Raw genomic sequence first — 23,300 nt, 5'->3', positions numbered from 1 at the left:
GCATGTATGAAATACAGGTCGCCGCACGAACCTGGCATGACGGAGCGTCTGGTGCTGACCGCGGCCTCCGAGCGTCCATGACCGGTCACCCGGGCCGGCCCGTCGGCCGCTCGCTGGTCGGGGCCGTGGTCGCGCAGGTAGCTAGCAGTTGGCGTTTTGATGTGGCGGTTTTCCTACCGCCGACGCCGTGGGACCGGAGCTAAATCCGGTGCAGACTCGGGCCGAACGCTCAGACCGGCGGTCACCGTCGTGCAGCCGCGGAATTTCCGCTGTGGCCGCACGACAGGCGACAGGGCCGGCCGTCTACGGCGTCCGAGCAAACGGCTGCACCCGATCGCCGTGTGTCACAGTGACTCTGCGGTTCGCACGGGATTACTCGGCGGGCACGTCTGCAACTCCGGTCAGCACGTGGTGGGCTCATTGATCAGTTACGCAGCGGGCGCCAGTGTGTCCGCCTGTCGAGGCCGCGCCGTTGTGTGTGACGTGGACTGCCGGCCGGCGGGCCGACCGCCGGCGCCAGCGGGCCGGCCGCCGGCAGATGGTGTGGCCCCGGGCCGCTCAGCCGGCGCGCCTGTTCAGGGGCTACGCCCGGCGCCGTGGGCGGACCGGCCCCGCTGGACGGCGACTCCGCCCGCCGCGCCGACAAGGCTGCGGTCTGACCCAGAACCGCTCGCCGCCGGTCGTGCTCCGCCCCGCTGGACAGCCGGCGTCGGCGCTGGGCCAGCCGGGCTCCCGGCCGGCGCCGCTCGTCGAAGACGTCGCGTCGGCGCCGCCTCCCGGCCGTCCGTCCTCTAATTGGACGGATGATCGGCGCGCCGGTCGATGGGCGAGCGGAGCGGCCGGCGTGGCGTGGCCCGGCCGTGCACGCCGGCCGGGCGCCCCTCGCCTGACCCGGCCACCGCTGCCCGCCCATCGACCGGCCGTGCATGCACAAACATGGTCCCGACCACGGGGTACGGCGCGCCTTTGTTCCCATCCCCGGCCGACCGAACCCGGCTTCGTGACACGAGATCGGGGCGGCCGTCGGTGGTTCTGCACTGTCGCGATGGGACAGATGCGTGCTGTGATGGTTGTTCCTAGTGTTGTCCACCACCATCCACCAGCGCAGACGATTTGACGTCGAATGTCCGCCGATTCCCGCGGGGACGTCGGAACTCTCGGCGGGCAGAGATGCGTCTGCTGCCATGGAGACGCCGTGGCCGGTGCGCCGGTGGCCGAGCCGGCGACGGTGGCGCCTGCGTGCCCGCCGGGAGTGGTCGGGGCCCGCGCGGAATGCGATGTGGCCGATTGTCATGATCCGCCCCCGACGCGCCGAGCCTCTGCAGGCCTTACTCGGCTATCGGACCATCTGGGTGCGTGACGGCAGAGGCCGCCGGGTCCGGGAGCGGGACCCGGCGCCCGGGCCGCCGCCGGCCCAGGCGTCGGCCGCCGCTCCGACCGTCGGCAGGTCTGGCGCCGGCGGCGGCCGGCCGCGCCAGGTGCGTCGGCCGCTGCTCCGACCGTCGGCAGGTCTGGCGCCGGCGGCGGCCGCCGCGCCAGGTGCGTCGGCCGCGAGCGCGGCCGTCTCGTCGCGGCCGACCGGCAGGGGTGGCCGCCGCCGCCGCCGCCCCGCCCGCCGCGTATTGATCAGCTGTGCGTGGGGAGGAGGGGGGGGGGGGGGGGGGGGGAGGGGGTTCGAACGGGCGCGTCTGCTGAACTGAATCAGCAGCGGCTCAGCGCGTGGCCCGGACGTCGGTCGGCTCGGGACAAGGCCGGCGACTGTTGACCGGCGGGCGGTGCCGGTCGGAGCCGGTGGCGGCCGCTGCTAATTGACGGGTGACAGGCGATCACGGGCCCAGGCGCGTGTGGCGCGCGCGACGCCCACTCGCTGTCGTTTTTAACTGGGATTTATTTCCAGTCGTAAGTGAGGGATCGAACAAGGGAGTTGACGCGAGTGACAGTGACAGAAGCAGCCGTCTGTCCTTGTTGTGCTTCAGCCTTTACGTCAGAATCGTTTGTCATCCCGGCTGCCTTGGAGAATACCGGAAATGACGGGCCCGTTTCTCCGGTCTCGGCGGCGTCCAGAGGTCGTGACCTGAAGGACGAGCGGCGGCCTCGGTGCCGTCAGGTGCCCACTGTCTCCAGCCGGTATCGACCGCGCCACGAACAGCTGGTGGGCTGCACTCTTTCGTCAGCGACGGACGCGACGTCCGGAGCGGGCGATCCGGCCTGCAGGTGCTCAGGCTCGAGGGCTGCACCGAGCCAAACAGTGCACGGACGGCTGTGTTGTTCGTGAGTGCAGCCTGCTGCTGCATTGGCATCGAACACTTCCTGGTGCAGATGCATATGATCAAAGCCCGCCTGTCACGAGGCGCATTGGCTTCAAAACAGTTGTTATGTAAGATGTCGGTCGAGTTCAAACGCGGACACCGGCGCGGTGGCCGTGTGTGTCGGTGCTGCCCATCCGAGCCAGCTGCGCGCCTCTGTGCGCCGATTCAAGCCCCGCTTCGTCCGACTACAGATCCGTTAGCGGACGTGGCGGCTTGCGGGCACATCGGCAGTCGCCGATGTCGCCGCATTGCCGCATGGTGCTCACAGGACAGCCTGCGTGAAGGGCGACAGCACTGCGCAACCGGGCGCTCGCAGGCTCTCCGAAGGTGCCGACCAGAGATGAAACTGGCGTGGCGGTGTGTGAACCCTACGAGCCGGAAACAATTGCGAGTGAGAGGCGGCGGAAAGGCGCCGTCCAGCTGCCGCGCGCCACGGCAGCTGGGGGGCGCCGCCGCCACGCTCTTAGGCTGCCGGTCCGGAAGGCAGTCATGGGTCGTGGGCGCCTCTCCCAGCGCGGATGTCGCGCCGTGCTGACTGTCCAACTCTGCGGACCGGCGCGGCGTGAGCGGCAAACGACGCGTCCGGCTGCGTGCGAACCGCGCCGGTGGCGGCTCGGCCCCGGTCCCTCGGTGCGGTGCCGGCCGACAGTTGTGGTCCTGTCCCGCCTGCAGCCGGGGCGCCGTCGCGGGGCCCAGCCGCGCTGGGCGGGCTGGTACGAGGTCGCGCGCGCGCCCCCGTCCTAACTCGCGCTGTACCGCCCCTCGCGCTGAAGGCGCATTCCCCTGGGGTGGCGTGAGCGAGGCGGGAGCCGCTCTGGGCCGTGCTCTGCCGTCGGTGGCGGTGACGGCGACCTCCGTGATCGGGCTGGGAGTCTCGGCGCGCCAGGTGTGCGCGGCGGCCACGGCTCGGATGCGTCATGCAGTTAGGAGAGGGCGTTGCGCAAGCCTGGCGCGGCAGAAGTCAAGAGGCCCCCGTGCGCGCCGTCAGCTGCGCACCTGTTCTTTGTTGTCGTAGAAAGGTCGTCCGGTGCCGGTGGGTTTTGATCTTGTGTGCTGATTCGCATGCAAAAAACGCCGATCTGATATGGTGTCGTTAACCGACAATGGCGTAGTCGCGTGAAGCACCACTTTGTAAAGGAGCACTTAAGCCGAGAGCATTTACCTCTAGCACTTAAACTTGCCAGCGTAACATTAGCAGAGGAACTGCGCAGCGGTAGCGTGACAAAGTCTGCTTTTCCTCCTTGTCGACCGTTGCCTGTCGGCTCCCAGCCCTGTAACCGTTGTGCGGTGCGCCGGCCGAGCCGCGCCGCGCGCCGGTGGCGCTACCTGCGGCACCTCACTGCTGCCATCTGTCGCCAGAGCCTGAGCGGCCACACGACGGCCGTCGAGTGCGTGCGGTTTGGGCACACGGAGGAGCTGGTGTGCGCCGGCTCCAGCTCGGGCGCCATCAAGATCTGGGATCTGGAGGCGGCCCGGCTAGTGCGCACGCTCACCGGCCACAAGAGCAACATCCGCTGCATCGACTTCCACCCGTACGGCGACTTCCTGGCCTCGGGCAGCTTCGACACCAACATCAAGGTGGGTGCGGCGACGTCCGGCGGAGAGCCGCCGGCCGGGCTCGCAGCTCGGAAACTCGTCGCCGTGGGCGTGGATGTGCAGTTGGCGATGCGCAGAATACCTCTGGGGGGGGGGGGGGGGGGTCGTGCTGCCGGTTTATCCGGCGTTGGGCAGTGTAGCACGCGTCCGGTGCGATGTCAAACGTCTTTAGCTGTGATCGGCACAATTGGTGGCAGTCATCGGCCATGCGGCTGTATTGAGCCAGGCTTTATACGCACCGCCGATGTGCTGTGTGATCAACCGCAGCAGTCAGACGTGTCGACACGCCATGCGCTATTCAATTCTAGCTGCTTCCATTCAGTTGAAGCTCAATTGAAGTTCAAAGGAGGGCCTTTGCGTCCAATTTGATGTCCCCCGGCTTGATAGTCCTATGATTGGCTTGTGTCATCGCAGCCTGTTCGGCGGCGTGGCCGTCGCCGTCCGGTCGCCGCAGCACGGCTGTTGTTGGCTGTTGACTGTTGACACGACTGTTGACTGTTGTGCCGCCGGGTCCGCTTAGTCGCGCTCCTGGTGACCCGCCGTATGTCGCCTGAGGCGTTCCGGCGTGCCGACGGCGCCGGGCAGCGCTGCTGACTCGGGCGCGTCCAGGGCGCTGTGAGGGAGGCGCCACGGGCGGCGATCGAGCGCAGGCGGTGGCGGTTGGGCCGCGTCGAAGGCCGGTGGTGCCCCCTTCCTGTGGGGTGACGAGTGCACCTGTGCGGTGTGGCCACGCCACAGGTGTCTCCTTTCCCAGACAGGGCTCGGCTTATCTTGGAGACGTGGGTCGCGTGTTTGTACTTTTGTGCTATATGGACTTCGTCCGTGAGCCATGTCGCGTGATGTTCGATCACGCATGTGCCTTGTCGCTCCACCACATGTGGTCTCCCCTCCCGCTCCACCACATGGTCCGTTCCCGTGATTCAGCTGCCTCAAGTCTGGAGCTGGCTACGTTTCATCTCAGCTGATCGGCCTGTTCCAGTGGCGTGACGTCACTTTCCTCCATTTCAGCTGTGGGACATCCGAAGGAAGGGCTGCATCTTTACGTACAAGGGCCACAGCCAGATGGTGAACAGCTTGAAGTTCTCGCCGGACGGCCAGTGGATCGCGTCGGCCGGCGAGGACGGCGGGTGTCAAGGTCGGTCACGGACGCCCGCTCGCCGGCGGCGCCGCGTGGGGGCGGGGCCGGCCCACTCAGCGGGGTCGGCAGCGGCCGGCGCCGGGCCGGGGCTGATGTCAGCCGCGTGGGCGCCGGCCGTGTTTGCCATGCTCTCGGCCGGTCGCCGCCGTCCACAGAGGCCGCCCTCGGGGTGACCGGGATGTGGGCGGTGCCACTAGCCGGTCGGAGGAGGCTCGCGGCCGGCTCTGCAGCCGCCGAGTGTCCCCCCCCCCCCCCCCCTCCCGCCGTCTGTGAGTGGTCGGGCAGCGATGCGATCCAGCAGCGAGTGGTGCGCTTGTGTGGGCCTCGGTGTCAGGAAACGCAGTCCAGACGCGGAGGCACACGCATTTTGTTCGTCCAGAGCCAGGGGCTTAGTTGCAGTTTCTGACGTGGGACTGGAGGGCCAACCGTTTGGTGGGGAGGGGAGGCGTGTGAGGTATTCGTGACATGCTCTGTTGACAGTCCTCCAACATAATCGCCTGAAGTAGCCAGGGCACCACCTTGGCGTGCGTCGGCTGCCATTCTTGCCACTCCCATTATTGGGAGTGTATGTGCTTGGCATGCAAGCCGGGGATCACACCTGGTGCGAGCTCAGCATGCGAGCCGGGGTCGCCGCCGTCACACCGGGCGGGCCAGTGGCCTGGGGTGTTTGGTATGCTACCCATGCAAGGTTGCGGCGCGCCCGTGCGAGGTTCGGATGTCTCCCGCCCGCCCGCTGCGGAGATGTGCCTTGCGATCGACGCTTGAGACTGGATCGCCAGGTGGCTTGAAACTAATGCGGCCAGTGTGTAGGCCACAGAATTGTTGACATCTACAGTCGTGTTTAGATGTATAACGCTCAAACTCCTTGGCTTGAGCGTTATTACGTTTTTGTTGAGTGTAACCAACCGACCGGATATTGAAATATTGATGTCGTCACGTGGCTCGGACGTGTCACGTGGTGAAGAAGGACAACACCGACGATCACCGTGGGTGTTGCCTTTGGTCGCTACGTTGATGCCGTCAACACGGCCACCAACCGCCGCTGCCGGTTGGTGATTGGTTAGATGAATGTGACCCGCGGTACGACAGAGCGGGTTCGAATTGGTTCGATCAATGTCAGCCTCGGTGTGGCAGACCGGGCTCGATTTTTTCCAGCTTGATGTTCCCAGTACTTAGTCAGAGCACGAGTGAAAACAAATTGCAGGATTTCGCTCAGCGTCGCTACTTAATCGTGCTTGTCATGTTCTGACAACTGTTGAAGACAAAATACGCTCCTTGTGGTGAACCCTGGTGCCCAGCTGCGGGTGGCGTGGGTCGCACAACCGCGACTGCCCATTAATTCCCGTGCATTAGTTATGACGTGGTGCATAGTACTGACTGGTGGTGCGATAGGCCGCTGCATTAACGTTAAGCACTGCCTCCTGCGAGTGGCGTTGAAATATTCACGAACGACACGTAGCTTATGCGCCTTCTCTTCGGTGTATGTTGGACGCGACGGACAGGCGGCCGTACTGACGGCGGCGGTGCCGGTGCGGTGCCTGCCGCGGGCGCGGTGGATTGTTGGTGCCGGGCCGGGCCTGCGCGTGACGGCCGCAGTGAGCGTGACCACCCCTCGCTCGGCCGCCGGCAGCTCTGGGACCTGCGGGCCGGCAAGATGCTGACCGAGCTGACGCACCACACCGGCCCCGTGGTGGACGTCGAGTTCCACCCGCACGAGTTCCTGGTGGCGTCGGGTGGCTTCGACCGTATCGTCAACTTCTGGGACCTGGAGAACTTCCAGCTGGTGACCAGTACCGACGGCGAGTGCGGACCAATCAGGTGAGCCGGCGCGCCCGCCGCCAGCCAATCACCGCTCGGTGGTGTTAATGGCGCGTGCGGGCCGCCCGCGACGAGGTCCCACGGCGCCCACCAATTACGGATCAGGGCCGGCCGCTTGCATCAATCACGGGTGTTGGCCGGATGGCTCGGGTTAATCAGGCCGCGTGGGGCTGATCAGGATTCTACGAGAGATGCCCGGCTGACGGCTATTGCAGTCTCCTCGGAATAGCAAGGGCCGGGCTAATCCTGTACGGCTCGGTCCGATCACGCCCGTCAGTGTAGTCATGTGCAGAACATCCATCTGCTTGCGAAAATGTTCGACCGCGGCATTATAGCTGACTTACGCCCCGAGTTCGTTTGCGCCGTCCCGTTATACTACGGTGTGAGCATGCAAAGGCCACGGAGTGGGCGGATACGGCCGCCGCCATGGTTTTCCTCTGGCGTGAGTCACCTGAGCGCCCTCCGTCTACCTGATATCTTTCCTTTGGACTGCGACCCTGGAGAGCCGTTCCTCTCCAGTCACTGTCACGCCATTTCAAGACAGACGTGGCGCCTCCGGTCCGTGTCAGCAGTGTCGTGTCGTATCGTCTTACCTCGGCCGCGCAGGAGCCGCTGCAACCGTCTGGCGCCTGTCCGCGCGGCCTCCGAGCTCGGTGTCCCTGCGACGTCCCACCTGGATTTATCACCGCCCCCAGTCGTTGCGCAGGTGTATCGCGTTCGGCGGCGACGGCGACTGCGTGTTCGCCGGCTGCCACGACCTGCTCAAGGTGTACGGCTGGGAGCCGTTCCGCTCCTTCGACACCGTCTCCATGGGCTTGGGGCAAGATCCACGACATCGCCGTGGCGCAGACGCAGCTGGTGAGTGTGGGCCGGCCGGGGGAGTGGGCTCCCTGCGCCCGTTGGCGATCGGCGTTTGGCTGTCAGTCGACAACGGCTGATTCGCGACGTGGACCGCAAGCCAAACTGGTCGCCGGGTGTCATTCCTGATTGGCTGTCTGCATGGGGCTATCTCCCGTGAGGAGGCAGATCGATAATCGAAGTTTGTCCTGGCCGGCTTTGGACGTCGTACCCCTCGCGGCCAGACGCTGATAATGGCGGTCGCGTGAGCTGTGCCGCCACTCCGCACCTCCTGTCGCTGCTGGTCCGACGCCAGCCGGGTGGTGATGGCCGGCCGCGGGCGCGTGCCCGCCTCACGCCAGCCCTATCGCGGTGGCGATCGGACCGTTTCGGACACCTGCCGGTCGCTGCCGATGGCGAGATTGCGGCGGCGCCAGGGCGCGCTCCGCGAGCCCAGTGGGCGGGCGGCGGGCGGTGCGGGCGCCTGGTTAGCCGGCGGTACGTCACCGCGGCCCCCAACGCAGAGGACGACAGGCGTGAGCGGTGTCTGTCAGTCGCGAGGGGCTGCCGTCGTCCCTTTCGCCGGCTGACCGACTGCGGCGCGGCCGGCGTGTCGGTGGACTTGGTGCCGCGCGCGGCAGACTCCGACGCCGCCCGGGGGCGCGTCATGGAGCGGAGACGACTGCTGTCGCCGCTGCGGCCGCCGCTGCCGCCGCTGCCGCCGATCCGCCGGCGCTCGGCCGCTCAGGAGCGGCGGCCCAGTCTGCTGGAGGAGTCGCTCATACGCTCTGCCTGTCTGGCCATGGTGCGTGGCTCCGGGGGCCGGCTCCTCCGGCTCCCGTCCGGTCGGCCGATACCAGCCGCTGAGACCGTGGTCACCAGGACTGGACCTACCAGGGGTCCGGGCGGGCGCGTGGGTGCCCTGATCCGTTGGGTACTGGGCTGCGTGTCTGCTTGTGCTCGAGCCGGGTAACCCAGTCCTCTAATTTGTGATATGAGCCTTGTGCTGTAGAGCGAGCTCTGTTTGGAAGCCCCTATTGCGCGTATAGTCGGGCAGGCGAGCTTGTCACAGACTGAGTTGCCCACTGTCCGTGTCTGACCGGGCGCCGGCCGGTGGCAGCTGATTTGGGAAGGCGCTGTGACACCCGCTCGTCCCCAGATCGGCGCCGCCTTCCACTCTTCCAACGTGTCCATCTACATGGTGGACCTGAAGAAGGTGCAGCCGTTCGGTCGGCCGCAGATGCAGGAGACGGCGCCCGCCTTCCGTCACGGACAGCACGTCCGGAAGAGCTTTATCAAGGAGAAGCCGCCAGACGGCAACGGAAACGAGTGAGTGATGTGGATCATGTGGAGAATCAGTTGAGGTTACTTTGGGCTGTATTTGGGCCGATCATCGTGTGATTTGTGCTATCGTTTCGTGTGGTGGGCGAGGCGTTGTGTTGTTATGTGGCTGCAGTTATGCTCTTCCACAGTGGAAGCTATCAATGCGATTTTTCACGTGTCTCAGTCGGTTTTGTTTGGACGAGGACATTCCGTCGTAGGCGAACCTGGAGCATGGGGACAGAAGGCACTTTAAGCTCGCGGCGTCCCTCCAAATCCTCAGTGGGCCTCAGTTCCTCCCATGTCTTCAAATTCCGTCGCACGATGTTCAGCTTCTTCTTTCCGCCGTCCAGTATGGCGGTGCGTGTGGAGGATTCGTCCGACACGAACGTGAACACGGACCCGGAGGATGACACGCTCTCGGTGGTGGACGTCAAGGACGTCAACGACTACACTACCATCTTCCGGCCTCGTCAGCGCACCTGTGAGTGGTCCGAGCGGGACGACGGTCGGCGTCTCGGCCAGGACCGGGCGGTGCACCGTGAGGTGGGCGGGGCCCCCGCCTGCCTCCCCTCCTCCCCCGGCGCGGGACGGTCGGCGGGTCCCATGGGCACGCTTGGCTGGCGACCGTTGGGACTCTCGCACGGATTGCAGGAGTGGGACCTCATGAGGGGAGTATGCGGGAAGCTGTCTGCGATCTGTCTCTGCACTCGTCGGTTGGTGTCTTCGGTGTTCTGCCATTTTGTATGTACATGGAGCCTGCCGTAGAAATGAAGCAGATACTCGATTATGTTTACCGTTCAGCAGTACTTGCCGGAATGTGTGTGATGTAGCCTGTAGAATACGCAGACCTCCGATGTTTTTTTTTTTAAAGCTCCATGTTACGTGCATTTTGTCACAATTTAGGGCAATATGCATGCTTTCTGGATGTTCCACGTTGCCAATGAGAAAATTGGGCCACATCGAACACAACATGTTACTATGGCACCACTATCGCTCCAATACGCCGCACCCATTCCCTGCGTCTGCCCACTGCCTCTGGTTGTCGCACTTTCCCTCTCCGCATTCTGTCTGCCGGCCGGCCTGGTATTGCATGCCGCACTCTGCATCGTCGCCCGTCTTGCAGTGAACCGCACGCCGCCGCCGGAGCCGGAGCAGCCGCCGCAGCCGTCGCCGCCGCCACCGTCGCTGGCGCCGGCCCCGGTCCTGGCCCCGGCTCCGGCCCCGGCCCCGCCCCCGGCCCCGGCCCCGGCCCCGCACCCGGCCCCGGCCCCGGCCCGGTCACGGTTACCCACGCCGGCCGCTCCAGTGCGCTCCTCAGGTAAACTATTGAACCCGCCGGCCGGCCGGCCTGGCGTCCGCCTTGCGCATCGACCGGTCGGCCGGCTGGCATGGGGACCTGCTGCCTGTGCTGCCGGCGGCGCGCGCCCCAAAGTGAGCCCGTGTGAATTTGGGTGACGGTGTTCGGTGCGGACTTGCGGTCTGGGCGGGCCATCTGTGCGCGCAGCTGCGGTCTGTCGCTGCCGCCGTTGCCGCTGCCGCCTGGCGGCCAGCTGTGCTGAGGACAGTCCTCTGTTGCCAGATCTGCCGCCGGTGTCGCGTCCGGCGGCCGCCGCGCCGACCGAGCCCCCGACGCGCTCGCCGCCGCCGCCGCTGCCACCTGCCGAGTCGACGCCGCGGCGGCTGCCGGCTGGGTACGCGCCCGCCTCGCCGGCGCGGGCGCCGCTCGCCGCCCGCCAGGCCGTGTACCACTCCACACCTGACATTCGTCCGGACAGCGTGCCCATCCCGACGGAGCCGTACAGGTGAGACGGCGTGCCGGCCGCCGCGGCGCCTCCGGCTGGCGCTGCACGGCTGCAGAGCCTTCGCTTGGACATTCCCAGATGAAAGGGCCGAAGAATGGATGTTCGGTTCGCTTCGCTTTCTTTCCGATCGAGTGCATTTACAAAGAGGAGCGACGGGACAGTCGCATGAGAGCCAGTCAGGGATTTGAACTGCACTGGACGCACCTCTGCTTATGTAGACTGTATGGCATGTGTATCGTTTTCCCAAGTAATGTCCAGGGTGGTCCGGTGATGTGGCGTGTTCCCCCCCCCCCCCCCCCCCCACTAGTTTCGCGCTTCCACACACGCGACGCCAGGCCGTGAACAAGGCCGTGCTGCACATTGCTTTTCCATGAAACCATGGTAACACAGTTTCTAGGCCGCGCCGGCGGCAGCGGTATTAGTGGCGGAGTTTTTGTTGCGTGGCCGCCGCCAGAAAGCCAGATTGGCGGGGCGTGTTTCCGGGTAGGGCCACCGATGGGCAGTTGGCGTAAACACGGCTATCGGAGGTCAATACCGTCGCTCGCTGTGCCGTGGTACGGACCGGAGCCGAACGACACCACACCGCAGCCGCTGGAGCTGGTCGTGTTGGCTGACGAGGGACCCACCGGTCCCTACCCAGTTTGAAACATGTGTAGACGTTCTGACGTATCGGTTCGCATCGGTCCCCGTGTGGTTCGGAGTAGAGGGAGCCGGACGCCGCGCGCCGCGCGGCTTGTTTCACAGTAGTGATGCGACGGCGGCCAGTGTCGTCCGCTTGGGCGCCTGTGGTGTCGCTGCGGGCAGCCAGGCCGGGTCGGCGATGTGGACGGCCGCGGCTGATCCGTGCAGGGGTAACGACACAGTAACAGCCCGTGTCGTCCGCTGTCTGTCGACCGAAGCTCAACCGGCGCCGTCCCGTGCGTGACGCGCCGCGGTCGGTGCCGCCATGCTGGATCACTTGGTCGACAGAAATCGATGCCGGTGACGGCTGTGGCGCGCCGTTTCTGGGCGTCACGAGCGTGATACCGAACCCGGCCTCTGACGCACCTGTGCGGAGCGGAGGCGCTCGTTATTGGGGCTACGAGGGTTGGCCACTGGTGGGGGTCTGCTGAAGCAATGTGTGTATGTGTTAGTGAAGCGATGGCGCGCTGGGATGAATAGAAAATGGAAGAGGGCTCGTTGGCGGTTGCCTTGATTGCGGACAGGGAAGGGAGGAATCTCAGGCTGCGGAGAATGTCGAGCGTTCCATGGCCGTGAGCTGGAAAAGAGCCCCTCCTCCCTCCCCCTCCGTGAGGATCGAGGTGACGCCGCAGCGTGCGACTCGCGTAGCCCGTTGGTTCGACCGAAGCCCCTGCGCCTCTCGGTGCTCGTCATGCACGCCCAGCAGTACGCATATTATTGACGGCACGCTGCAGCTTCCGCCAGCCACTGGCAATCCGTCTGTCGTATCGCACGGCCCGGACGGCGCGGCCGTGCGGGCGCTGAGCGTGGGCCGCCCCGACCGGCCTGGAACGATGCTAGGACCCGCCGCGGCGGGCCGCTCCTGCCGCCCCGCTTTGGACCGTCCAAGCTATGCGGGACGGTCGGCCCCCGGTGTGGGCTGCTGCGGCGGCGACCTGCGTTGTCAGAGCCGTGTGAAGGTGACACCAGACTTCAGTGTCGGCGGCGACTCTCCCAGACCCGGCTGTAAATGATCCAAGCGTTGTATTGCGGGCGGGTGGGGTCTGGCTCCGCGCGTCTGTGTGGTTTTGATATGGCTATGCTGTGCGTCATGACGTGGCCGTCGCTGGCTGCGACCGTGACGCATTGTTTGCCCGATGCCGGCTGTGACCGCGCGTCTGCTCGCCCCAGGCCGCAGCCGGCCGGCCTTCGACACAGCCCGTCCGACCCGGTGATCGTCCGCGGCCCGGAGGCGGCCGTCGGCCCGGCGCCCACCGGCACGCAGCCGCCGTACGGCTCGTACACGCGCCACGAGTACCCGCCGCCGCCGCCTTCGGCCGCCGACTCGGACATGGAGGGCCGCAACATCGTGCCGATGACCGGCGACAAGCCGTCCGGCCTCGACATCGACGACTTCCTGCCGGTGAGCGCCGGCGGCCGCGCCGCTGCCGACGGCGGGCCGGCGCCGCGGGGTCGCGGGCCGGGGTCGGCGTCTTCAGAGCTGGGGAGGAGATGCGTGAGTCCCCGGCTGTGCGGGATGTGTGTTTTGTCTCTCTGCCGTGTCAGCCGCTGTTATAAAGACGCTGATGATGCCCACCGTTTTTAGCGGCAGCTGCATGCATGACGGTCGTGTTTGCCGCCTGGGTTTAGTCAGCTGTCTGCGTACAGGTGCGCACGTTACGTTTGGCGCGCTGGGTTCGACTGAGTGTCCGCGTCTGCCGCGCCCACAGAACAAGTTCGGTCGGCTGGGCTTCGGCGGCAGCCAATACTATTCGGCGCAATCGGCCGTGTCCGAGGCCGAGGCGTTCAGCAGCATCGTCAAAGGCCACGATTCGATGATGTCTGTGCTGACAAACCGGCACCGCCAGCTGGAGATCACGCACTCGCTCTGGTGCAGCAAGGACGCCAAGACGGCCATGGAGCACGTGGTGGCGCGGCACGACCTGGCCGTCAGCGTCGACCTGCTCAGTCAACTCAACCTACGGCCGTGAGTATGGCCGCCCGCTCAGTTAGCTCAACCTGCGGCCATGGGTATGGCCGCCCGCTCAGTTAGCTCAACCTGCGGCCGTGAGTATGGCCGCCCGCTCAGTTAGCTCAACCTGCGGCCGTGAGTATGGCCGCCCGCTCAGTTAGCTCAACCTGCGGCCGTGGGTATGGCCGTCTGCTCAGGCTCAACCTGCGGCCGTGAGTATGGCCGCCCGCTCAGTTAGCTCAACCTGCGGCCGTGGGTATGGCCGCCCGCTCAGTTAGCTCAACCTGCGGCCGTGGGTATGGCCGCCCGCTCAGTTAGCTCAACCTGCGGCCGTGGGTATGGCCGTCTGCTCAGGCATTAACCTGCGGCGGCGAGTATGGCGCCCGGTCAGCCAGCTTATTCTGAGCAGGCTTAAGGCAGCGTGTGCTCTACTCCAGTACGCGCGCGCGCGCACCATTGGGGCTTTACGACGGACTCAGCTGACGAGGCATGTGGCGTCGCCTGCCTCTCACCGTGGCAGGAAGGGCGGGCACCGTGGGTAGCCCTACTCCAGCCAGCTGAACGTGAGGCTGCACGAAGGGACGCGTGATCATCTAGCTTTGCATGGAGCCGCAAGACAGAAGTTCACAGCCAGGTGGTAACCCACATCCAATAATCCGACGATGGGGACCCGCCCGCATGATTTGTGACGTGTGTGCGTGTGCGCGTGCTCGTGTGTGAATGCTTGTCTTCTGGCTGGCGGCGTGTTTGTCACTCGTTTCTGGTTGTTTGCGTCGGCAGTAGCCGCTACCACAGTCGTCCTCGCCAGTTTTTGAGTCTGTAAGACGGTCGGCACGCTCCGCCGTATGTATCCGTGTTGTGGTAGGGGGTTTTGGGTTGTGCTGGCTGGCCACGCTCAGTCAGGCAGCTGTTCTGTGGACTGATTTTGGCCCGCAGGGCTGTTCCTGCTGCGTGTTCTACTGCTGTTCTGGCGTTTCTGATCACGGTTTCCTTGTTGGGCAGGTCGATCTGGAATCTCGACATATGTCAGGTGCTGTTGCCCTCGATACAGGAGCTACTACAGTCCAAATACGAGATGTATATGACTGTGGGCTGCAACTCGCTCAAACTCATCCTGAAAAACTTCGCCCACATGATCAAAACCAATATCCAGAGCCCCGTGTACACACACGGTGTGGACATCTCCCGCGAAGAGAGGTGAGCTGCACCGACTCCATCAATCACACCGACTGGACAGTGGCTTGTCGCGCTGTTCGAGCGAGGCGGTCGGCGAAACTTTTGGGCGACCCCGTCACTAGCTAGTGTTGCTGCCGGGCTTCTCTCAACTCGTTACTCCTCACGTGTGCACGCGACGATACCTGCTCTCCTGCAATCATTGTTTGGAGAACTTCACCTCGATGACGGTCGTAGCATTGCCGCCAGATGTTGTTGCCGTGCTCCATGTTGCTGGGAGCATGCCGGCGTCAAAGCAAAGCGATGCTCGGTTTGATTCGGCAGTGTTCGTGTTCGTTTGCTTCCAATCGTTGCCACTAGTGCGTTGCCAGTGCTCTGGAGAGGTGGCGACATCAGCCCGTATGCCGTCGGTCTCGCGACGACCTCAGCACGGCCGCGGCTCCCCACTAACGCGGGCGTCGCCGCCTGTTTCAGGTACAACAAATGCAAGGGTTGCAACGATCAGCTGCTGTCGATACGCGCGTTCCTGCTGAAGCGGCAGACGCTGCAGGGCAAGATCGGCCAGACGTTTCGCGAGCTGCACATATTGATGCAGGCGCTGGACTGAGCGCGCTCGGCACGCTCGCCGCCACCTGTGATTGCAATAGCCGTGGCCGGGGCCGCGCCAAATTCCCGTGCCTTGGGGCCGCGCGCGGCCGCGGGCGCCGGCCGGCCCGGCACGGCGCGCTTAGTCTAGTCGACGGAGAGGGAGCGAGCGGGAGCGAGGGGGCAGCTGAGACGGGGCCGGCGGACAGAGATCGAGAGCGCGCTAGATCCGGAGCGCTGTACATACGGACCGGGTCAGACGATCTCAGTTCCTGTTGTGTGCGATCATGTGCAAGTAATCGGAGCTGCCTTCCCCGCTGCCGCGGATGCATAATGTCATTTTTACGTGCCAATTATTTCTGTTGGTCGGTAGGTGTGAGTGTGTGTGGGATTCGGTTCTCGTGATATTGTTTCGTTTGTCTCGCGCGGCGCGTCCGCATGACGGGCGGCCGTCAGACCGCTGTGGCCTTCCGGTAGCCAGTCTGAGCCGTGGCCCGGCTCGGGGAGCGGGCCGGCGCAGTGGTCCGAGACCGAGACCTCCCGGCGCGCTTGTTTTGCGCCGCCGACGGCTAACCCACGCCTCGCGGGCGTCTGTAACACCCGGACGCGAGCTACTAATCTCGTTACGAGCGGCGTTCGCTGGCAGTGCGCTGGCTGGCGCTGCGGCGCGCCGTCGGCGCCACGGCGCTAGGACCACGGGCCGAGGGCCGCCGGCCGACAGTAACATTCCCCGCCTAGGCTGAGATCAAACGTAACGTCTTGTTAATACACGCTTTTTAATGAGGTCCTGTGTCTATGGACGTGGCGAGAACGGACCGCAGCCGTCAGCAAGCGATGGTGATGTTCACCGCGGAATGGAGATCTCAGAAACTGCGCCTCAGTGACACGTTAAAACACCAATAAAAAGACTGGGGGGGGGGGCAATGCCGCGGGGCGTCAGCAATCACTGTCCGTGACGTGCCGGCACTAGGGTCGTGTTCGAGCCGCGCCTCTCCTGTTCGAGCCCCTCCACCGGCTACAGCGGGATGGCCAGAACGTCTGTCGCCGGTGCGCTACCCTGCCCAGGGGCCGCCTGCTCAGACACCGACACTCGAACGACGCTGTTGACGGGTGGCGCCGGCCGCCGCGGGGCCTCCGGCTGGCCCAGCTCCGCCGGCTCGGCCAGAGCGTGCACCAGCAGCTCCTGCTGGTCGCCGATGCTGGTGTCAGCGGCCAGCTGCGCCTGCTGGGCGCGCCGGCGTTCCGCGGCCACGCTCCGCTCGTTCTGGGCGGTGTAGCGGCGGCGGGCGGCCGCCTGCTCGGCCACCAGCCGCTCCTGGCTGCTGACCAGGCGGGCGACCTCACGGTAGGCGGCGGAGTCGCGCCGGACGGCCGCCGCCGCCGCCTGCTGCAGCCGCTCCGCCTCGGCCGCCTCGGTCCGCAGCTGCGCCTCCAGCCGGGTAGCCTCGTCCCGGAGCAGCGCTCGCTCGCGGGCGCGGCGCGGCTGGGCGGCACGGCTCGGCTCCTCGGCCTCACGCGAGCGCTGCACGGCGGCCGGCAGCGCCCGCTCGGCCTGGCCGGCCGCCGCCTCGGCCTCGGCCGCCTGCTGCTGCCAGAGGCCGGCCGCCGCCTGGCTGTCGGCCAGCGCGCGCTGCACGCTTTCGGCGTCCTTCTCTAGCGCGGCCAGCTGCGCCGTCTGCCGAGCGGCTGCCTGATCGGCCGCCGCCGACGCGTTCAGTGCCGCTGCCGCGCGCTGCTCGGCATCGCGGACGCTCGCGCTCGTGGCTGGGTCACGGAGCACCTGCGCCTGGCGCTGATGGAGCCAGGCGGCGTAGGCGGTCGCCCGTTGCACCAGGTTTCGCGAGGCGGCGCCCACCCTCGCGGCCAGATCCTCGAACGCAGTGAGCTCGCTCTCCAGCAGCTGGCGGTCGTCCTCGAGCGCCTCCAGCGCCGTCTCGTTGACGTCGACCTGGCGGTCCAGCTCCGCTGCGATCCCCGCGACATTCCGCTTCCACCGATCCACTCGGAGCACACCGTCCACCCAGCCGTCTTCTCCGTCGCCGTCATCCCGCCAGCTCTCGCTCGGGGGCGCCGAGCCACCACCACCACCACTACTATCACCACCGCCGCCGCCGCCGCCGCCACCGTCGGCCGGCGCGCGGCCCGTGACACCTGGCGGCCGGTCTAGGATGGGTCGGCCCCGCCGCAGCACCGGTTCGGCGCGGCGGCGCGGCAGGCGCGCCCACCAGTCGGCCAGGTGGCTGTAGAGGCCACGCCGCCGCGGCAGCGCCGTCGGCGTCACATCAACGTAGGGTCGCGCCGGGCCAGACCAGCAGCCGCCGTGGCACGGCTGCTGCTGCCGCTGCTGGCCGTGTGGCGGGCACGCGCCGGGGGCGAGCAGCAGACAGAGCCGGCTGCGGCTGCGCTGGCCGGGGCCGCAGCGGCTGCTGCAGGGCGACCAGAGGCCCCACGGACTCCAGCCGGCGGCCGGCTGCGACTCGGCGCACTGCCGACCCCTGAAACCTGGGGCAGGCGCAGTCAGGAGAGGGGACAACTGCAGTGCACGTGTCGGGCATTGGTGACAACACATGTGGGCATGGCGGATGGTGAAACCTGCCACAGTGGCACAGCAGTAACCAGCCAAACCTGCAGCAGAGGTCCAGCAGGACGCTGTGATATTTGTGGCCATGGTGCGGAACGAGAAAATGCGCTTAGCCAAGGATCCTAGCCGCAAATCTTTCACATTTCCTCGTTACCGGCCTGCCTTTCCTATCATCACAACAGTTGGTAAGATTGCGTAACATGTCGATTGCCTTTCAAGCCGCGGCAGGGCTTCTTCAGCCCTGAGCTAGCTGTAACAGCCATCAATCCGTGTGGACACTTGGTTCCATTCCGCGGACCTGAATGCCCGAACGAAACAACTGAATGCCTCTGGCTGTCGCACAGTCACCGGACGGGAGTCCCGACTCCGTAGGGAGTCCTACGGACTGACGGCCGCAATCCCGTCCGGCTCCTCGAGGACACCAGAGTCAGAAACAAGGACTCCACGTTGAAAAACATTGACGCGTTTTGGTGTTTTCGTGCATGTGGTTTTGCTCCCAGCACGTGTAACCACTAAGCATGTGCCCCTACGGATACGCAACGGTTGAGTTGCGACTTAAGCATGTGTTCCAAAAATGTCGCGGTACTTTCAACACATCAGCATTCCAGATGCACAAGGTTCGCATCGAAAGCTGTGTCCCGGTTTTTGGGAATATACATGTGATCGTCATTGTACATTTCTTTTCTGGCATTAAAATGTCCAGAGCACCTAGCATGAAATATGCGGCAACTGCGTATATTATACGGCGTAGCTGCGTACAGCGCGCAAGCACAGTGCATCTTGACACTCTATATTCCCAACGCGTAAGTCGACTTCCTACACAAATTCGTCGCAGGACACTCGCGCAGGACAATTTCAAAGCTGCGGGAAAACTTCACTGTGGTCTTGTCGTTCGGTAACATATCTAAATCGTCCCTTTCCCAGGCTTTGCTGGTCACAGAGGCAATTTCGCAGGCTCGGCGAGCACACTAGTCTTGCTTTCGGTGAGCACGCGCGTCTCTGTCCGCGTCGGCTGCTGCTGTCGCTTGCTGGCCTCCTGCGCCTGGTACGCCGCCTGCGCACTGGCGCGGCTCGCCTCCTGCGCGCGCAGCTCCTCGGTGGCAGCCTCCTTCAGCATGCTACGGAGCGCGGCCTCTCCCCGACGGCGCAGCTCGGACATCTTGGCCTGCTCGGCCGCCGCTAACTGACGCAGCCGCTGCCGCTGCTCCTCCCGTTCCGCCTCGGCGGCACGCGCCCGCGTCTCGGCGGCGGCCGCGCGCTGGCGCGCCGCGTCCAGCCGGAGGCGCAGGCTAGCCGCCTGGCGTCGGTCCGCCGCCAGCCGGTGCAGCAGACGGCGCCGCTCGGCGCGATCCTGCGCCGCGCTCTTGGCCTCGGCCAGCTCTAGCCGGCGGCGCCGCTCGAGCTCGGCCGCCAGCCGAGCCTCGGCCGTTGTCCGCCGTCGGCCCTGCCGCTCGGCGCTCAGCTTCGCTGCGGCGACGAGCGCGCTGGCGGCGGCGGCGCGCTGACGCAGCTCCCGCAGCCGCCGCTCGGCCGCCTGGCGCAGCGCCGCCTGGCGGGCGGCCGCCTGCTCGGCGCGGCGGCGGCGCTGCGTGGCTGTCTCGGCGGCGGCCAGCGCGGCGGACCGCTCGGACGCGCGCGCCGCCTCCGCCTCACGTAAACGGGAGAGAGCTGTGCGCGCCTGCTCCACGGCGGCCGAGACGCGGCGCCGCAGCAGGGCAGCGGAGGGGAGGTCCACGTCGCCGGTGGACGGCACAGTTCTGTTAGGGGCGGACGCCGTCTCTTCGCCTGATGAGACCATTGTGAGACTCTGTGCCACTGAGGTCCAGTTCTGGCCAAGCGCTGCCTTTTCAGAGAATATCTCTACGTGGCCTGGCACCTGGGTCTGTTCCTGATCAGCCGTCGCGTCCACTGCGGATGCTTCTAGGCCACCTGCCGTGTGTGACCGGACATTGCCGATAGTAATGTCATCAATGAGTGTTTCTAACCTGCCTGGTACCGCTGAGGACTGCTCCTGACTCACACTCCAAACGGATGCTTGAAGGCCTCCTGTTGTCTGAGACTGGTCCTGACCTGCCGTTGACACCTCAGCAAGCGTGTCCGGGACCTCATACTCATCTGGCCCCTGAAGCTGAGGCGGCCCCTGGTTTGTCACTTCTTCCTCATCAGGTGTTTCTGGGGTTGGGCGGTTTCCAAACGTGGCAAGCTCTGTGATATTCACGGAGACGTTATCGTTGGAGCGTTTCTTGGCATGTGAGTGATCCCGTTTCTCGACGTTGCCCGCGTGTTGCACGGATCTACGGCATCTCCCTTGCTCCTTTAATGACTGTATCAAAATGTTCACCTTACTCTCGTCTTCCCGCACATCCCTGGTTTCTTTAAAGTCGCTTTTCATCAGTGGTATTTCGAAGTCTTCGTAGCTTTCAATTTGCGCTAGAGAACGCTTCTTTCTAACGGGTTCAAACCCGAGAAAATGCAGGATCTTCCAGTGGTGAGCCAGTGAGTCTGTCCTCCGTGCCTCGCGCCTCCACCCGTCCTCTGCTATCTCCGGGATCAGCGTCTCCGTCGTCCCCTCTCGGCCGTGCTGACCCTGGCCGTCGTCTCCCTGCGTCTCCTTCTCCTCCTGCTCGGCGCCCTCCGTCTGGTCGGGGTCACAGCCGGCGCGCGCCCGGCACGGCCGGGTCTGCTCTGCCTCGCCCAGACAGCCGGGCTGGCGGCGCCCACACGTTCTCGAGCGCACGCGTACGCCCTGGCCGCAGTCGCTGAGGCAGCGCGACCAGGCTGACCAGGCGCGCCAGCCGTCGGCGGCCAGCGACGGCAGCGCCCTCACCTGACAACGGCCGCCTGAGAAACCTGTCGACACACAGGGCGGCCGTCAGTGCCGCTGGCCGCCGGCGGGAGGGAGGGCAGCGCCCGGTACCGCCAGAGGGCGGGCCAGGCGCGGCGACCTGACGCCCGCCACTGTGTGTCGGCAGCGGTTCCCCCCGCCCGCCATGCCGAGCACCGCAATGCTGGCGTTTCAACAATGTACGCGCATTTTGCTACGCATTTAAGTCACGCATAAAGGGAGAGTGAAACAAAAGCAACAAAAGACATGCGTTTTAAAGTTGCCGCTGCATTTTGAGAGAGAAAAACATTTGAGTTACGCCGATTACACCAGCCCCCTTTCATCAACTCATAATCATCCCCTGGTTTTGACCAATCTGTTATCACCGTATTGATTAGAACGCGCACTTAAACGCATTCAGTGGGATTCGCGTAAAAATTATATGCGATAATAGCAAAACGCTGTTTAACGTTTGCTGTTGTCGTCGACTTTACATCACATTCAGTCACAGAGTACGTCAGTTTATGCTGTCAAGCTAAACAAGCTAATCCCGTTTAAGCCGATAGCCACGCTGAATAGTGCAAGTCACCAAAATGCATCCTAGCGGAGCATGTCACTGTACGGTAACAGGGTCGCGTCCCCTGAATCACCACCATGGAAGGCGACTCTGAACGTATGAAGCACTGCGCGGCAACCCCGTGTTACAGCGGTATAATGCGGCACAGCATCGTCTTGGAGCATCATGCGGAACAGTATCACAGAAAAACGTTATACGGCTCAGCATCGCCCATTAGTGCAGTGTAACACAGTATCATATACAACCAAAGTTCAACTCAGAGTGACCTTGAAACGAACGCAGCGTTCCTCGAGTCTCCAAACACGATGAACAAACACGACGAACCGCGATGTGGCGCGAAATCAGCTTTTTACTTCATTTTCCGAGAATTACAAGTTGCCATCGTTGAAACTTCAGTCTTAATCACGTAGGCTGGAAGCTTGTGTTGTTTTTTATCACATCACCTGACAGTCTCCATGAATTTTCGCTCGCGCTAGGCTGCTTGTGGCGTTCTACGATTTTAGTGGGTCTTCCGCATGGCTTTTGAACACCTCCGCTAAGGGTTGGTATTTTCATCTTCGTATATATATATATATATATATATATATATATATATATAGATCGATAGATAGATAGATAGATAGATAGATAGATAGATAGATAGATAGATAGATAGATAGATAGATAGATAGATGCCTTGCGCTGGACTCGAGCAAACTGGTACTACCTCTCAGCAAGTCCTACACGCGGCTGAGACGAGCCCGGTGCAACACCCACCAGACCACCAGGACTCTACACACGTGCATGAGCGCCCGCATGCATCTGGTGACCACACCAGCACTCCGACACGATCAGGAACCCGTAAAGGCTGTTTCACAAGTGCAACGCCACCTCGTGCGGACTCTGTGTCTGCTCACCAGCTTCTCATGCCTGCCCTGTTCTGCACAGCGCCTGCACAGTTGAGCACTCTGACCTGGCCTGCAAGTGCACCTGAAGGAGCCGGCCTCTCATGCCTGCCCTGTTCTGCACAGCACCTGCACAGCTGAGCACTCTGACCTGACCTGCAGGTGCACTTGAAGGAGCCGGCCTCTCATGCCTACCCCGTTCTGCATAGCGCCTGCACAGCTGAGCACTCTGACCTGACCTGCAGGTGCACCTGAAGGAGCCGGCCTCTCATTTCCCGCCCTGTTCTGCACAGCGCCTGCACAGCTGAGCACTCTGACCTGACCTGCAGGCACACTTGAAGGAGCCGGCCTCTCATGCCTGCCCTGTTCTGCACAGCGCCTACACAGCTCGGCACTCTGACCTGGCCTGCAGGTGCACCTGAAGGAGCCGGCCTCGTTATGGCAGCGGCCGCCGTTGAAGCAGGCTGGCACCAGCAGCGCACACTCGTCGATGTCGACACAGCTGGGCTGACTCTCGTGCAGCCGGCTCCAGCCGGAGCGCGCGCCGCAGCCGCAGTCGTAGCCCGCATGCGCGTTGGAGGAGTTGCGGACGCAGCTCCAGCCGGGGCCACAGGTAGCGCTGCCTGCAGCACCGAAACCACCCCTGACGCCGGAGACCGGACGGCGGGACCGGGGTGTAGAGGCGGGGCCGCAGGCGGCACTGCCTGCAGCACCTGCAGCCCCCCCCCCCCCCCCCCCCCTTGACGCCGGAGACCGGGCGGCGGGACCGGGTTGAAGAGGCGGAAGGGACACGGTTTGGCGGATGGTACCGAGGCGCAGGATTGCGACGCAAACTAAGGGAAGCGTCAGTGCCAAACACAACAGAACTGAGAGGGAAGATGTCGGTGCTTTGCTACAAAAAAGCAACGTTGTGGCCAATGCCAGGCGCCGTACTGAGATGCATTCACACATTTGTTACAGAGATGATGAAAATGGGAATAAAGCGTTAAATGAAAATACCTTGTCTTCCTAGTTTGCTTAGTTTTAGTTTACCTAATTTTTACCTGCTTTAACCTAGTGAGTCAACTAGTAGTATCTAGTTTTGCGTATCATGTTGATTACGGAGTGTCAACAACAACAACTATACACCCATGACTCAGGCTCCCGGAGTCATTGGCCGGTGCCGACAGCCAGCAAAGGGCTGAACCTACCATCAGAGCATGGGTCGCGCTCCATTTGGCA

At 64.2% G+C, this 23,300-nt stretch overlaps 1 protein-coding gene and 1 pseudogene across 1 annotated transcript; one reads left to right on the top strand and one right to left on the bottom strand.

The window, feature by feature from the left end:
* The window catches only part of LOC119109233 (katanin p80 WD40 repeat-containing subunit B1-like), a 56,081-nt pseudogene extending 40,084 nt beyond the window's left edge, over window positions 1-15,997 (top strand).
* LOC119109232 (putative abhydrolase domain-containing protein DDB_G0269086) lies at window positions 15,356-23,294 on the bottom strand. The gene is made up of 8 exons (XM_037232825.1): window positions 23,270-23,294; window positions 22,481-22,702; window positions 20,381-20,572; window positions 19,140-19,261; window positions 18,764-18,959; window positions 16,998-17,178; window positions 16,357-16,532; window positions 15,356-15,360 (listed from the first exon to the last, which is right to left on the bottom strand). The coding sequence occupies exons 1-8, from the start codon at window positions 23,292-23,294 to the stop codon at window positions 15,356-15,358; spliced, it is 1,119 nt and encodes a 372-aa protein (XP_037088720.1).
* Window positions 23,295-23,300: the final 6 nt, after the last annotated feature.

Source organism: Pollicipes pollicipes, unplaced genomic scaffold (genome assembly GCF_011947565.3).
Source record: "Pollicipes pollicipes isolate AB1234 unplaced genomic scaffold, Ppol_2.1 Scaffold_7231;HRSCAF=8579_pilon_pilon_pilon, whole genome shotgun sequence".
In the NCBI taxonomy this organism is placed as follows: domain Eukaryota; kingdom Metazoa; phylum Arthropoda; class Thecostraca; order Pollicipedomorpha; family Pollicipedidae; genus Pollicipes; species Pollicipes pollicipes.
Note: the sequence above shows the minus strand (reverse complement) of the source record. Positions and strands in the feature narration are given on the sequence as shown.